This window comes from Crocuta crocuta, unplaced genomic scaffold (assembly GCF_008692635.1).
Source record: "Crocuta crocuta isolate KB4526 unplaced genomic scaffold, BGI_CrCroc_1.0 scaffold1161, whole genome shotgun sequence".
Taxonomy (NCBI): Eukaryota; Metazoa; Chordata; class Mammalia; order Carnivora; family Hyaenidae; genus Crocuta; species Crocuta crocuta.
Window position 1 is genome coordinate 514,660 of NW_027531894.1, and position 11,475 is coordinate 526,134.

The following is an 11,475-nucleotide window of genomic DNA, read 5'->3' on the forward strand; positions in this document are numbered from 1 at the left end:
TCTCTACAGATTTGATGACATCGACCTGCCCTCAGCAGTCAAGTACCTCATGGCCTCAGACCCCAACCTGCAGGTGTTGGGAGCAGCCTACATCCAGCACAAGTGCTATAGCGACGCAGCAGCCAAGAAGCAGGTGACCAGATGCCCCTGCTGGTGCCCCCTGTGGCCTGCTGGTCTGTGGACACCCCTGGTGACCACCCTCATTGATCCCCCACTTGTCGTTAATTTCTGGTCCCCAACAACCCCTCACTGGTCCCCACACTGACTGGGCGGGCAGACCCCCATTTGGCCCAGAGCCTCCCCAGCAGAGGAGGGGCAGGAGGAAGAGATGTGCATACACACACCTGTGCACCTCTGCACACACCTGCATCCACCTACACGCATCTGCACACATCTACATACACCTGTATGTGCACCTCTGCACACACCTGCACACATCTGCACATCCACCTGCACACATCCGCACGCAAGTATCTGCACACACCTACATACACCTGTGTACATCTGTACACACCTGCATACATCTGCACATTTGCACACACCTGCATCCACTTGCATGCATCTGCACACATCTACATACATCTGTGTGCCTCTGCACACACCTCTACGCACCTACACATCCACCTGCACACACCTGTGCATCCACCTGCACACATCTACACACACCTGTGTACAACTGCACACACTTACACCTGTGCACATCTGCACATCCACATAAACCTATATACATCTGTACACACCTGCGCATGCCTGCGTACACCTGCATGTCTCTATCATCAGTACACGCCCTCACATGCTTGCACCCATCTGCACATGCCTGTGGGGTGTGCACACATGTGCTAACACCCACATGCCTGTGTGTGCAGGCCCGCAGCCTTCAGGCTGTGCCCAGGCTGGTGAAGCTCTTCAACCATGCCAACCAGGAGGTGCAGCGCCATGCCACGGGTGCCATGCGCAACCTCATCTACGACAACGCGGACAATAAGCTGGCCCTCGTGGAGGAGAATGGCATCTTCGAGCTGCTGCGCACGCTGCGCGAGCATGACGATGAGCTGCGCAAGAACGTCACAGGTGCCCTGCGACCCCACGCCTTCCCTTTCTCCATTCTCTTTTCCTCATCCCCCCTTCCACTGGTCCCCACGACTGTTCCTGTGGCACGTGTCTGCAGCTGGCTTCCAGCCCCCAGGCCCTGTGTCCCCAAGCACTGTCTTGCTGCTGTGTCACAGCCCTGTGACCTGCAGGTCGCAGGCTGGCTCTCTCCATGGGGCTCTTGCGTGAGGCTCCAAATGCCAGGTGGGGCCCTAGGAGAGGCTGGGAGCCTCATCCCCACCCTCCCTGAAGGAGCTGGGGGGCGGCTAGTGGGCTATCGCTGACCATGGCCACGGCCGCTCCTGCCCCAGGGATCCTGTGGAACCTGTCCTCCAGTGACCATCTGAAGGACCGCCTGGCCAGGGACACACTGGAACAACTCACAGACCTGGTGCTAAGCCCCCTCTCGGGGGCCGGGGGACCACCCCTCATCCAGCAGAATGCCTCTGAGGCTGAAATCTTCTACAATGCCACGGGCTTCCTCAGGTGCGCTGGGTGAGGGGGCAGCGAGCTGGGAGAGGCCAAGACGGTGGCCATGGGGAAAGAACTGGGTGCCTGGAAGGGGGAGGGGAGGCCTGGAGAAGGGGGATGTTGAGTGCCAGGTCTGAGTGGCAAGGCGGAGCTGGCCAGGGCGGCTGCAGAAGCAGACAGGCCACGCCAGGTATGGGTGCTGGCACAGAAGTGGGACAGCAGCTGGGCGTGGCTGACTCGTCAGGCGGCAACAGGCCCTGGGGGCTGCAAGCTCAGGTTTCGTTAAATCATAACCTCCGCTCTGGACTTGGAAGGGTGGATGGGGGATGGGCAGGCAGAGGAGCAGCAGGTGCCAAGGAGTGGGGCCCAGTTCAGGGGAAGGAGGTGACTGGGGGCCAGGGGCTCGCCCCTCGGGTTGGGTTCCCACCGGGGGGGGTCTCTGGTCTGCCTCCATCCACAGGAACCTCAGCTCAGCTTCCCAGGCCACTCGACAGAAGATGCGTGAGTGCCATGGGCTGGTGGACGCCCTGGTCACCTACATCAACCACGCCCTTGACGTGGGCAAGTGTGAGGACAAGGTGAGGGGCGGCCATTGCCAAAAGGTCCTGGGGGGTTCTGGCCCACTCTGACCATGGTCCGCCCTCTGCAGAGCGTGGAGAACGCAGTGTGCGTGCTGAGGAACCTGTCCTACCGCCTGTATGATGAGATGCCGCCATCTGCCCTGCAGCGGCTCGAGGGCCGGGGCCGCAGGGACACAGCTGGGGCGCCGCCCGGTGAGGTGGTGGGCTGCTTCACGCCTCAGAGCCGGAGGCTTCGAGAGGTGGGCACAGGCCTGGGCAGCTGGGGGCAGGGCCCCTGGCCTGAGCCCAGCTGACCCTCCACACCTCCCACCCAGCTGCCCCTCACGGCCGATGCACTGACCTTCGCCGAGGTGTCTAAGGACCCCAAGGGTCTCGAGTGGCTGTGGAGCCCCCAGATCGTGGGGCTGTACAACCGGCTGCTGCAGCGCTGTGAACTCAACCCACACACCACCGAGGCAGCCGCGGGGGCGCTGCAGAACATCACCGCGGGCGACCGCAGGGTGAGGACCCATGTTGCCCTGGGGACACGACAGGGAATGAGAAGAGTGAGGAGCTCTCTAGCTCAGTCTGTTGGGGCAGGATGGACACACCCAGGTGGAGGAGCCAAAGCCCAAGAGGGAGGGACAGGACATGCCGCCAGAGGTGTGAGGGGCCGGGGACAGAAGGGGCAGCCGGGAGTGTGAGGCCAGTGTCCCAGAGGGTACAGGCCCCAGGGACCCCTGAGGATTTAGGGAGAGGCGTAAGCGGAGGCGGGGCCGACCCAAGTCACCTGTGATGAGGCTCCTGGCTGGGCTGTGAGGGCAGACACAGGGTGAACAGAGCAGGTGAGAGGCAGTGGGGCCCAGTCCTGTCTCAGGATTCTGGGGAGAGAGAGGGAGAGGGACAGAGAAAAGACCCAACCTGGAGCCTGGGCCACGGGGCTGGGGCTCCACCCGCGCTCACCAGCTCCGCTCCTACGCGCAGTGGGCGGGCGTGCTGAGCCGCCTGGCTCTGGAGCAGGAGCGCATCCTGAACCCACTGCTGGACCGGGTTCGGACTGCGGACCACCACCAGCTCCGCTCACTGACCGGCCTCATCCGAAACCTGTCTCGGAACGCCAGAAACAAGGACGAGATGTGTGAGTCGGGCCATCCTGAAGCCTGGGCTCTGCCCTCACCCTGCCTAGCTGGGCTCACCCCTGGATTCTCTCTTCTGCTGCCCATTTGGGTGGCCCTCTGGCAAGCTAGAGCTGGGCTAGATGGAGGGCTCGGGGGTGGGCAGGCAGCCAGAAGTGGATGTGGAGGCCGCCTTCCTGACCTCCCCACAATCCTGGCCTCCTGGCAGCCACGAAGGTGGTGAGTCACCTGATTGAGAAGCTGCCCGGCAGCGTGGGCGAGAAGTCTCCCCCTGCCGACGTGCTGGTCAACATCATAGCCGTGCTCAACAACCTGGTGGTGGCCAGTCCCATCGCCGCCCGAGACTTGCTCTACTTTGACGGGCTCCGAAAGCTGGTCTTCATCAAGAAGAAGCAGGACAGGTGAGGCCCCTCCGGCACCCTCTCCCCACCGGCGGCCTAGCTGATCACCCTGCTGACCCCTGCTCCTCCACCCACCCCCAAGCCCTGACAGTGAGAAGTCCTCCCGAGCAGCCTCCAGCCTCCTGGCCAACCTGTGGCAGTACAGCAAGCTCCACCGAGACTTCCGGGCGGTATGTTCTGGCGATCCAGGGCAGGCAGGGCGGCCGGTGTCGGACCCGGGGCTGGACATCAGGTGGCAGGGAAGGGACCCGGGAACTCATATGGAATAGGAGACTCGGGAAGTGGGGAACATGAGAAAGGAGANCCGCGGGCATGAACCCTGACTCTGGGCCCCCTCTCCACTGCAGAAAGGCTATCGGAAGGAGGACTTCCTGGGCCCATAGGAGGGGCCTTCCTGGAGGAAGATGCAACATGGCCTAGCCTCCAAGGGACAGGCTCAGCTATGCACTGCTCGCTGGCCAGCCTGGGAGAAGGCTGATGGCCTGGGGCTGCTCATGGGAGTCCCGTGTGCAACTTTGCAGGGGCCTGGGCACCAGGGAGGGGACGAGGGGGTTGTTTCAGGGATTTGGATTCTATAGGGCAGGGGGTGGGGCGGGGCTTGAGGCTGCTCAGGTGTGTGGGGTGGTGACGAAGTCACATGGGCAGAGGTGGTGAGCTGCCGGCGCTGGGAATAAAGATAGCCATGAACACATCCCTGCAAGATTCTTTCGCTGGCTCGACACGGGGGTCCAAGCCGGGAACTCAGCAGTGTCCCTGAGCACAGCAGCGCCTGCCCCTGACGATACTGACACCCAGAGCTCACTCAGAGGCTTCTCCAGGTCAGGGTGCCCAGGACAAGGAGAAGAGGAAATGGGGCACACAGCAGGGGCAGCCCGGAGGCCAACTGAGGCACAAACACAACAGACCTGGGGACCGTGTGCACAGAGGGGTGGCCACTCCTGGGAGAGCTTGTGACCTCTCCTGGCTTCAGTGCTGCCCTGCTGGGCTGTACCCATAGGGCAGACGCACCCAACACTTCTCTCTGCCCTGCCTCACCGGGCCTGGGGGTGTCCTGACCAGGGACTCACACTGTCTGACTGAGTTCCGGGAACCCATGTCACCAAACCAGGACATTTGGTGGTGAAACTCCCTCCCACTCATACTTTTACAACAAAAGGCTTCTTCTGTAAAGCTCAGAACCTGCAGACTCTAAGGGGCCTGCCCCTCACCCAGGACCTGTCTGAATCAGAGGGGGCTGGGGACAGTCACGCCATTAAGCAGATAGACCCAAGGAGGCCACTACAAGAGATGTGTCTGAGCTGGCTCAGGATGGAGGATGGAGAGAGTGGGAGTACGTGGACAGCCAGACTTGTGGCTGGGTGGCTGTGGGGATTAGAAAGGGGAGGAGCTGAGGGCCATGGAGAACCTGAGATGGAACTGCCCCTTACTGCCCCAGGAGAGGAGAGGCTGAGGCTCAGGCAGGATCTAAAAGGACTTTATTTTCTGGCACAAGGAGGCATAAGGGCAGTCCCCCCACTTCCCTGAAGGTCTCGTGGCTGGTGGTCCTGCCGAGAGGAGAAAAACCCCACCCGACCCTGCACCCAGCTGTCCTTGGTGGTCCCGCTGCTCTGGTGGGTGCAGGCTACACGTCATCCTCAGACACCAGGCAGTAGAAGTCCGTGCGGGCACTGTAGTTGCGGGAGCCGAGGTCCGAGACATCCATCTCGCTGCCCCGGCCCTCTCCAAGGGTAACCCCACTCACATGGGGTGGAGCTAATGGCTCCCCAAAGATAGGCCCTCGGACACCTGGGAAGAGGGTACCACCAGGCCTGAGGCTGGGCTGCCCACAGCATGACTTCTGCTAGACCCATGAATGAGGGTCACTCCCTGCTCACCCTCCTGCATAGTAGTATTTGAGCTCCCAGGCAGGCCTTGGGTCCGAGTGCCTCCAGGAAAGGGGCAGTGAGGGTGTGCTTGGGGGGCATCAAGCCCACCTATGCAAGGAGGAGTCTCCGCCACCTGGACCCCTTTCTGGGCTCTTCAGCCCTGTGCACCGCCCTCCGCCCCAGGCCAAGCTTCTCAGGGTCAGGGGTGGGACCAGGTGGGCATACCCAGGTCCCCCTCGGGGTCAGGGTCCAGCTCCAGGTGCAGGGTCCGACGCTCCTGTAGGTGGCCTTGCACGATCAGCATGGGGTCCTTGTCATCCTGCAGGCGGGTCTGGGGGTCTCCCTCCATTGCTCTGTACCTCACCTTCCGTGGCAGTGCCAGCTGCAGCTCTTTCCAGAAATCTGAAGAACGTGCCTGGGGGCCAGGATTGGGCTGTTAGTCTGGTGGCCTTGGCCCCAAAGAGCACACCTGGAAGCATGCATTCACCTGGCTCCAGGGGCCTCAAACGAGGCCCCTCTTCTGGGCAGCAGGCCACAGGACCCTCACCCCACGGGGTTCCATTCACAAGTCCCCAAACCACAGAACTGGCCATGTAGGAGCCCCTCTCCGGAACCCGGTACCACCACCCCTATTAAGGGGCCACTCCCTACGCCCCTCTCCGCACCACGGAGCCGGGCTTCCAGAGCAGCAGGGTCACCAGGTGGCGGTGCTGGCGCAGCAGGCGGAGCGCGGGGTGCACGGGGTCTCGCCTCTGGCCCTCGAAGGTGATGAAGATAGGTCTGCGCGTGAGCTCCAGCAGCCGGCACAGGCCCTCCCTGCGGGGGCGGGACCGTCAGGGGGGACGGGGCGGGGGCCCACCCAACCCTGCGCGGGACCCACCGGAAGCTGTGGCTGCACCAAGCCCGGCCCAGGAACGCTTCTGACAGTACCACGATGAGCCGCCGGCAGCGGCTCAGGTTCACCAGGAGATCCGCGGAGGGCTCTGCGAAAACCAGGCGTCGGCGGGANCTAGCTGCGGCTTCAGGATGAAGTTCACGAACTTCCGGTCTTCGGGGCTGTCGCTGTAGGAGACGTAGGCGTCGTAGAGTTTTCCGTCTGCGAACGGCAAAGGGTCAGCGCCAGGTTTTCGAGGCCTGGGCCTGCTACCCTGGCCGCTGTCCCCCGCCCACCCTGGGTCCTCTAACCCCTCCCCACGAGCATCGGGGGACCAGGCCTGCCTACCTGGCAGATCCCGCATGCACACCCACAACCCCGCCTCCAGTGCTGGACGCGGGCTGCCTGCCAGGCTTCTGCGCTCTTTCCTGGACTGTGTGCTCAACAAAGCTCCCCCCACCCCCCCCCCCCCCCCCCNCCAAAACAGCCTAGGGAGGCCTCATAGCTGATTCATTGTTGTCCATCCTGGCCCCACGCACCGTTCATCTCCACCTCCCCATAGGTGTCTTGGTACCAGAGCAGCACATTCAGCCGACACTTCACATAGAGCAGGGCGGCCAGGAGCAGGGCCAGCAGGACCAGGAGTGAGGCCAGCACCGCGGCCACGTGGCCAGCTGGGCCTGGGGACAGAGCTGCAGTCTGAACCGCTGCCTCCCCCACCCAGCATTCTCCAAGCCTCAAGGCTCCCCAGGTCCCTCTAGGCCTCCCACCTTCCACCCAGTGTACTGCCACTCACCAGCTCCCCAAAGAGTAAAGGAGGAGGAGCTGACATTCCGGATGGAGCAGGTAAAGACCCCATAGTCCTCAGCACTGGTCAGGTTGACCCCCAGAACACTGGACACAAGCATCTCTGATGAGTTGGCCTTGACCCTAGGGAGACCAGGCCGAACCCTCTTACCCGGGGCCTGAGAGCATCAGTAGATGTTCCTGGGCCCCACCTGTCAGACCCCCCCACAGAGGCTGCAGATGTGGGCTTCCTGAGCAGTCCTTGGGCCATAAGCTAAGAGAAGTGGCCAAAACCTGGTGGGGGTAAGGCTCTGTTTGGGGACAGTCACCCTGATCCTGGGTCTGGATTTTGAGGATCAGTGCCTAATTCAGACCATAGGACTGTGCTGGCACCCATGGTCCCGGGCTGACTACAAGGGGCCATCTATCCCTGCAGTCACTGACCCTTAGTCCGTGTCAAAAGTGGCACTCTGTCCATGTCCAGGTGGTTATAGACCAGGGTATAGGTGGCCCTGGGTATAACCAGGGTAGTCACCTGACCCTGGACACCCCAGTCTCTTACCAGGAGTCTTCATGGAGGCCATAGTGGTTTCCATTGCCCAGTGGCAGCCCGTCTTTCAGCCACTGGACTGAGGGCAGGGGACAGAGGGGCCCAGAGACCACCCAGGCTGTGCAGTTCAGAGTGACCACACTGCCCAGGGCAGGCTCCAGGGCCTGGTTTCCAGACGGAGAGAGGAAGTTGGGGACCCTATCACAGACACCTGCAGAGAGAGGACCCAGAGATTAGCCATGTCTGGGATGCTGGGCTCCCACCAACCACAGATGGTCTGTGGGCCAGGAAAAAAACAAGACGGTCAGTGGCATGTGTTCTTGGTGGGCACACCACGTCCATGCACAAGTCCCACAGGGGACAGGGCCTGGCACTTGGCATGCTTTCCCTCAGCAGCAGCTGGGCCTTGGGTGTTCTGCCTGCCTTTGATGTGGCTGCTCTGTCCTCAAGGACATTGGAAGGCAGCGGCCAGAGGCATAGCTGAGCTGACCCACCCCAGCCCAGGGGGGCCCATCTGACTGCCCATCCACCCAGTACATGAGCCCAGCTCCCACATTTTCTGTGTGCACCTGTTGCCCACTGCTCAACTCCCACCCCAGGTGAGTGGCCAGGCACTGTACCCTCACCCGGCCCCTCCGCCAGGAGACCTGCAGCAAGTGTAAACACCAGTGGCTTGGGGGGCTCAGGAGCAGAGCGTGCCACTCCTTCCACCTGGGATGGGAGCATGGGATTCCAGGACCCCCTAGGGGGACATGAGAGGAGACCACCACCATCTTGGCGGTGTGGTCTCTCAGTAGCCCACATCTACCCATCCTGCCCCTGGGATCCCCCCCTCCACAAGCTCCCATTCCCGGTGTTCCTCAGCTTTCTGGACTCCCACGACCATAATCTAGAGGCTTTGGGAAGGAGATGGCTCAGAGCCTGCCCTGACTGTGGGGTCAGGCCCTCGAGCTATGTGGGGGGAGTGAGCAGAGGCCTTTGTACCCCTGGCTGGTGGCAACATCACAGCATGGAGCCGGCCTGAGGGACAGGAGGTGGGAGTGGGGTCTGCGCCTGTCCCTCTCTGACCCGTCTACCTGCCATGGTCTGGCTGGGGCCTTCTCAGGGCAGGCTGGACTCTGGTGCCACACCCTGGCTCCTCGGGGATCCTTGGCTGAGCAGACTGGTCCCCCAGGGGCTCTCTGTCTCTGTGGCCGGTCAGTCAGGGCACCAGGAGGGGTCAGAGGCTGCTGCCACCCCAAAGGAGAAAGTTAAACAAGAGCAGGATGAGTTAACATGTAACCTCGCAGCAGTTACCTCGAGGATGCCAGGCACACCAGCACAGCATCACGCTCGGCATCTCACATCGGAGTGGGCACAGCCCAGAGGGCTTGGGGGAGCCCTCAGACTTACCTTCACCTGCTCCAAGTGTCACCGTGATGACCCAGGGAGTGCCCCCTGGCACCCTCATGAGGTGGGACATGGCTGTGTCCCCACCATTCCCTGGGACAGTCACCGCAGACAAGGAGGGCTGCGGTGCAGACCTCTCCCGGCCCTGAGCGCCGAGGGTCACATGCCACCAAGGGGTGGGTGTGGGCTGCTGGACTCGGAGCCATCCTCCCAGCTATAGGGTTTGGTCCCGGACATGTCCCGTGTGCACACGTGTGTGTGGACACGGCACCTGAGCTGAGCCAGGCCACTGTCCTCAAGGCGGGAGGGAGGGAGCCTGGCTGGACTGAGTTCACTCCAGCAGGTCCTATGGGTCCCACACCTGTGTTCCCCCACCCATCTGTCGTGTCCAAAACTAAAGACCTTTGTACACATTGTCTAGTTCTCCAAGGGAGGCCCCCACCCCACCCACAGGTGGCTCTCTCCTCTGGGGGGCTGGGACCACTCCGAACCCAGACTAGGAGCAGATGCCCGTGCCTCCTGACACAAAAAGCTCCAGAGTGACCTGAGCTGAAAGGAGGGGCCAAAACCCCCAGGCCAGAGCCTTCCCCCCGCCTCACAGCCTCCTCTACAGCAAGAGTCCTGGGGCCACCAGCTCCTCCCGGCCCCCAGGGTGGCCCAGCTAAAGTGGCAGGTATTTACTGAGTCCTCACTCCACTCCTGCCTGGGGCTGTCCTCTCCACCCCTAGGGCCCCAAATCTCTTAGCCTCCCCTCCATCCCTTCTGCGTGGGCAATGCCACCGTGGGCCTGGCCTGGCCTAGGCTCCGCACAGCCAGAAGCCCTGGGTTTGGCTGGGCTGGAATTTCCTCGGGTAATTCTGCTGGAGTATCAGGCAGGGAACGGGTGCAGAGGTTCCTTCCTGAAGCCCTCTGGTGGAGGGCAGTCTTGGGAAGGTCCCTGAAGCAGCACCAGTCCACTGGGAGGCTGTGGGAGACAGCTCGCACCCCTTCCCCCGTGTTCCCAGCCCAGCAGGTCCCAGGGAAATTCCGGCAGTAGCCCTTCCGCTTCTTCAAACTCAGAAGAATTTTTACCCCTGGAGAGGCAGGCTCTGACCTTCCTGGAAGTTAAGGCCAAACTGCAAAACAGGGACAGGGGTCCTCCCCCGGCGCACCCGCCCCTACATAATCTGTTTTGCACAACGTGCGCACACACAGACCCCTCCCCATGCACACGTACTACATCACCCCACACACACACCTCCCGCACGCCTGCGGCCGCACACACAGTGCACACATACTTGCAGCAGCTCCCACAGGGCGCATAGCCCTCAGCATCTGCACAAACCCACATCACACACTGCCCCTCACACCAGCCCTTGCCCCCAATGGTACACACACAGCTTCCTGTCACCCTTGCTCTTACAGGCACACGCAGGCTATGCGTGCTGCGGGGCCTCCCCTCAGCCGGGCCTGACTAAGGATGGTGTCGGAGGGCAAGGACACAGGCTCACGACAGTAGAGCAGCAAGGCTGTCAGGGGGAGTACACGGAGTCACCTGGTTCCAGCTCTCTCCTCCTGGGGGGTGGTGTCGGTCATTGAGGTCATCGATGCCTGCTTGGGAGGGAACTCTCGGCTCAGCTGGGCCCCAGGCCCGGCCCGCAGCCCCGCAGCCCCAAAACACATCGCCAAGCACAGTGAGGACCTGCCTTTTGTTTGTGTGTGTGTGTTAATCAGAACTTTCCCTGCAGCTTCCTGGCTTTGCAGTCACATCCTCTCCTAACCCTAAACCCCACCCAGGCAGGCGGGCAGTTGGTGGCCCTCGCCCGCCTGCCCCGCCTGCATGCTTCTTCCTGTAACTCTGAGTAAGCAGCTCCTTCCTCTGGGGCCCACCCCAGCCCACCCAGGCAGCATATTTCCCCCGAGGCCAGGCCTGGGGGATGGAGAGAAGGTTTCAGAGAGGCTGGGACCTGGGATGACGTGAAGGGGCCCTAAGGAGACCTCCCCAGTCAGGGCCATCCTGCACGCGCGCGCACGCGCGCGCACACACACACACACACACACACACACGGTCAGCTGTGTCCCAGACATGGTCTACAATGTGACACTCAGGATGGTGAGAGCCTCCAGGTTGCAGCCGCAAAGTGCATCTGCCCTGTGACATGCTGAGGTGAGGGAGTCCTGTGGAAATTCCTGCCAATAATGAAGCCTTGAGCAGAGCTTTTGGGCTCTCTCCTGGTCCATTTCCCCATATAGTGCCCAAACAGGGGCTGTGGTATAACATGGACCTTAGTTTCAGGCTGGGATGGGAAGGCAGTCCCTCCTTTTTCAGATAAAGAAGCAAGAAAAGGCCTTGATAGAAACTCCTGGGATCTAAT

General features: G+C 61.9%; 2 protein-coding genes across 2 annotated transcripts in view; one reads left to right on the plus strand and one right to left on the minus strand.

Annotated features, from left to right (window-relative positions):
• The window catches only part of PKP3 (plakophilin 3), a 7,914-nt gene extending 3,614 nt beyond the window's left edge, over nucleotides 1-4,300 (plus strand). The window contains exons 4-13 of the mRNA XM_077773369.1: nucleotides 10-133; nucleotides 867-1,071; nucleotides 1,401-1,575; nucleotides 2,021-2,138; nucleotides 2,210-2,380; nucleotides 2,456-2,641; nucleotides 3,105-3,258; nucleotides 3,465-3,657; nucleotides 3,740-3,827; nucleotides 4,005-4,300. Of these exons, the coding sequence (XP_077629495.1) occupies nucleotides 10-133; nucleotides 867-1,071; nucleotides 1,401-1,575; nucleotides 2,021-2,138; nucleotides 2,210-2,380; nucleotides 2,456-2,641; nucleotides 3,105-3,258; nucleotides 3,465-3,657; nucleotides 3,740-3,827; nucleotides 4,005-4,040 (1,450 nt within the window). The 3' untranslated portion in view covers nucleotides 4,041-4,300. The remainder of the gene's footprint in view (nucleotides 1-9; nucleotides 134-866; nucleotides 1,072-1,400; nucleotides 1,576-2,020; nucleotides 2,139-2,209; nucleotides 2,381-2,455; nucleotides 2,642-3,104; nucleotides 3,259-3,464; nucleotides 3,658-3,739; nucleotides 3,828-4,004) is intronic.
• Nucleotides 4,301-5,115: 815 nt separating this feature from the next.
• Nucleotides 5,116-10,836, minus strand: SIGIRR (single Ig and TIR domain containing). Its single transcript, XM_077773384.1, is given in 10 exon segments — nucleotides 5,116-5,442; nucleotides 5,748-5,937; nucleotides 6,188-6,338; nucleotides 6,403-6,530; nucleotides 6,533-6,618; nucleotides 6,936-7,076; nucleotides 7,193-7,326; nucleotides 7,745-7,943; nucleotides 8,809-8,961; nucleotides 10,656-10,836. Coding segments are annotated over 9 exon segments (1,200 nt in total). The 5' UTR covers nucleotides 8,816-8,961; nucleotides 10,656-10,836; the 3' UTR covers nucleotides 5,116-5,278.
• Between the last annotated feature and the right edge of the window lie 639 nt (nucleotides 10,837-11,475).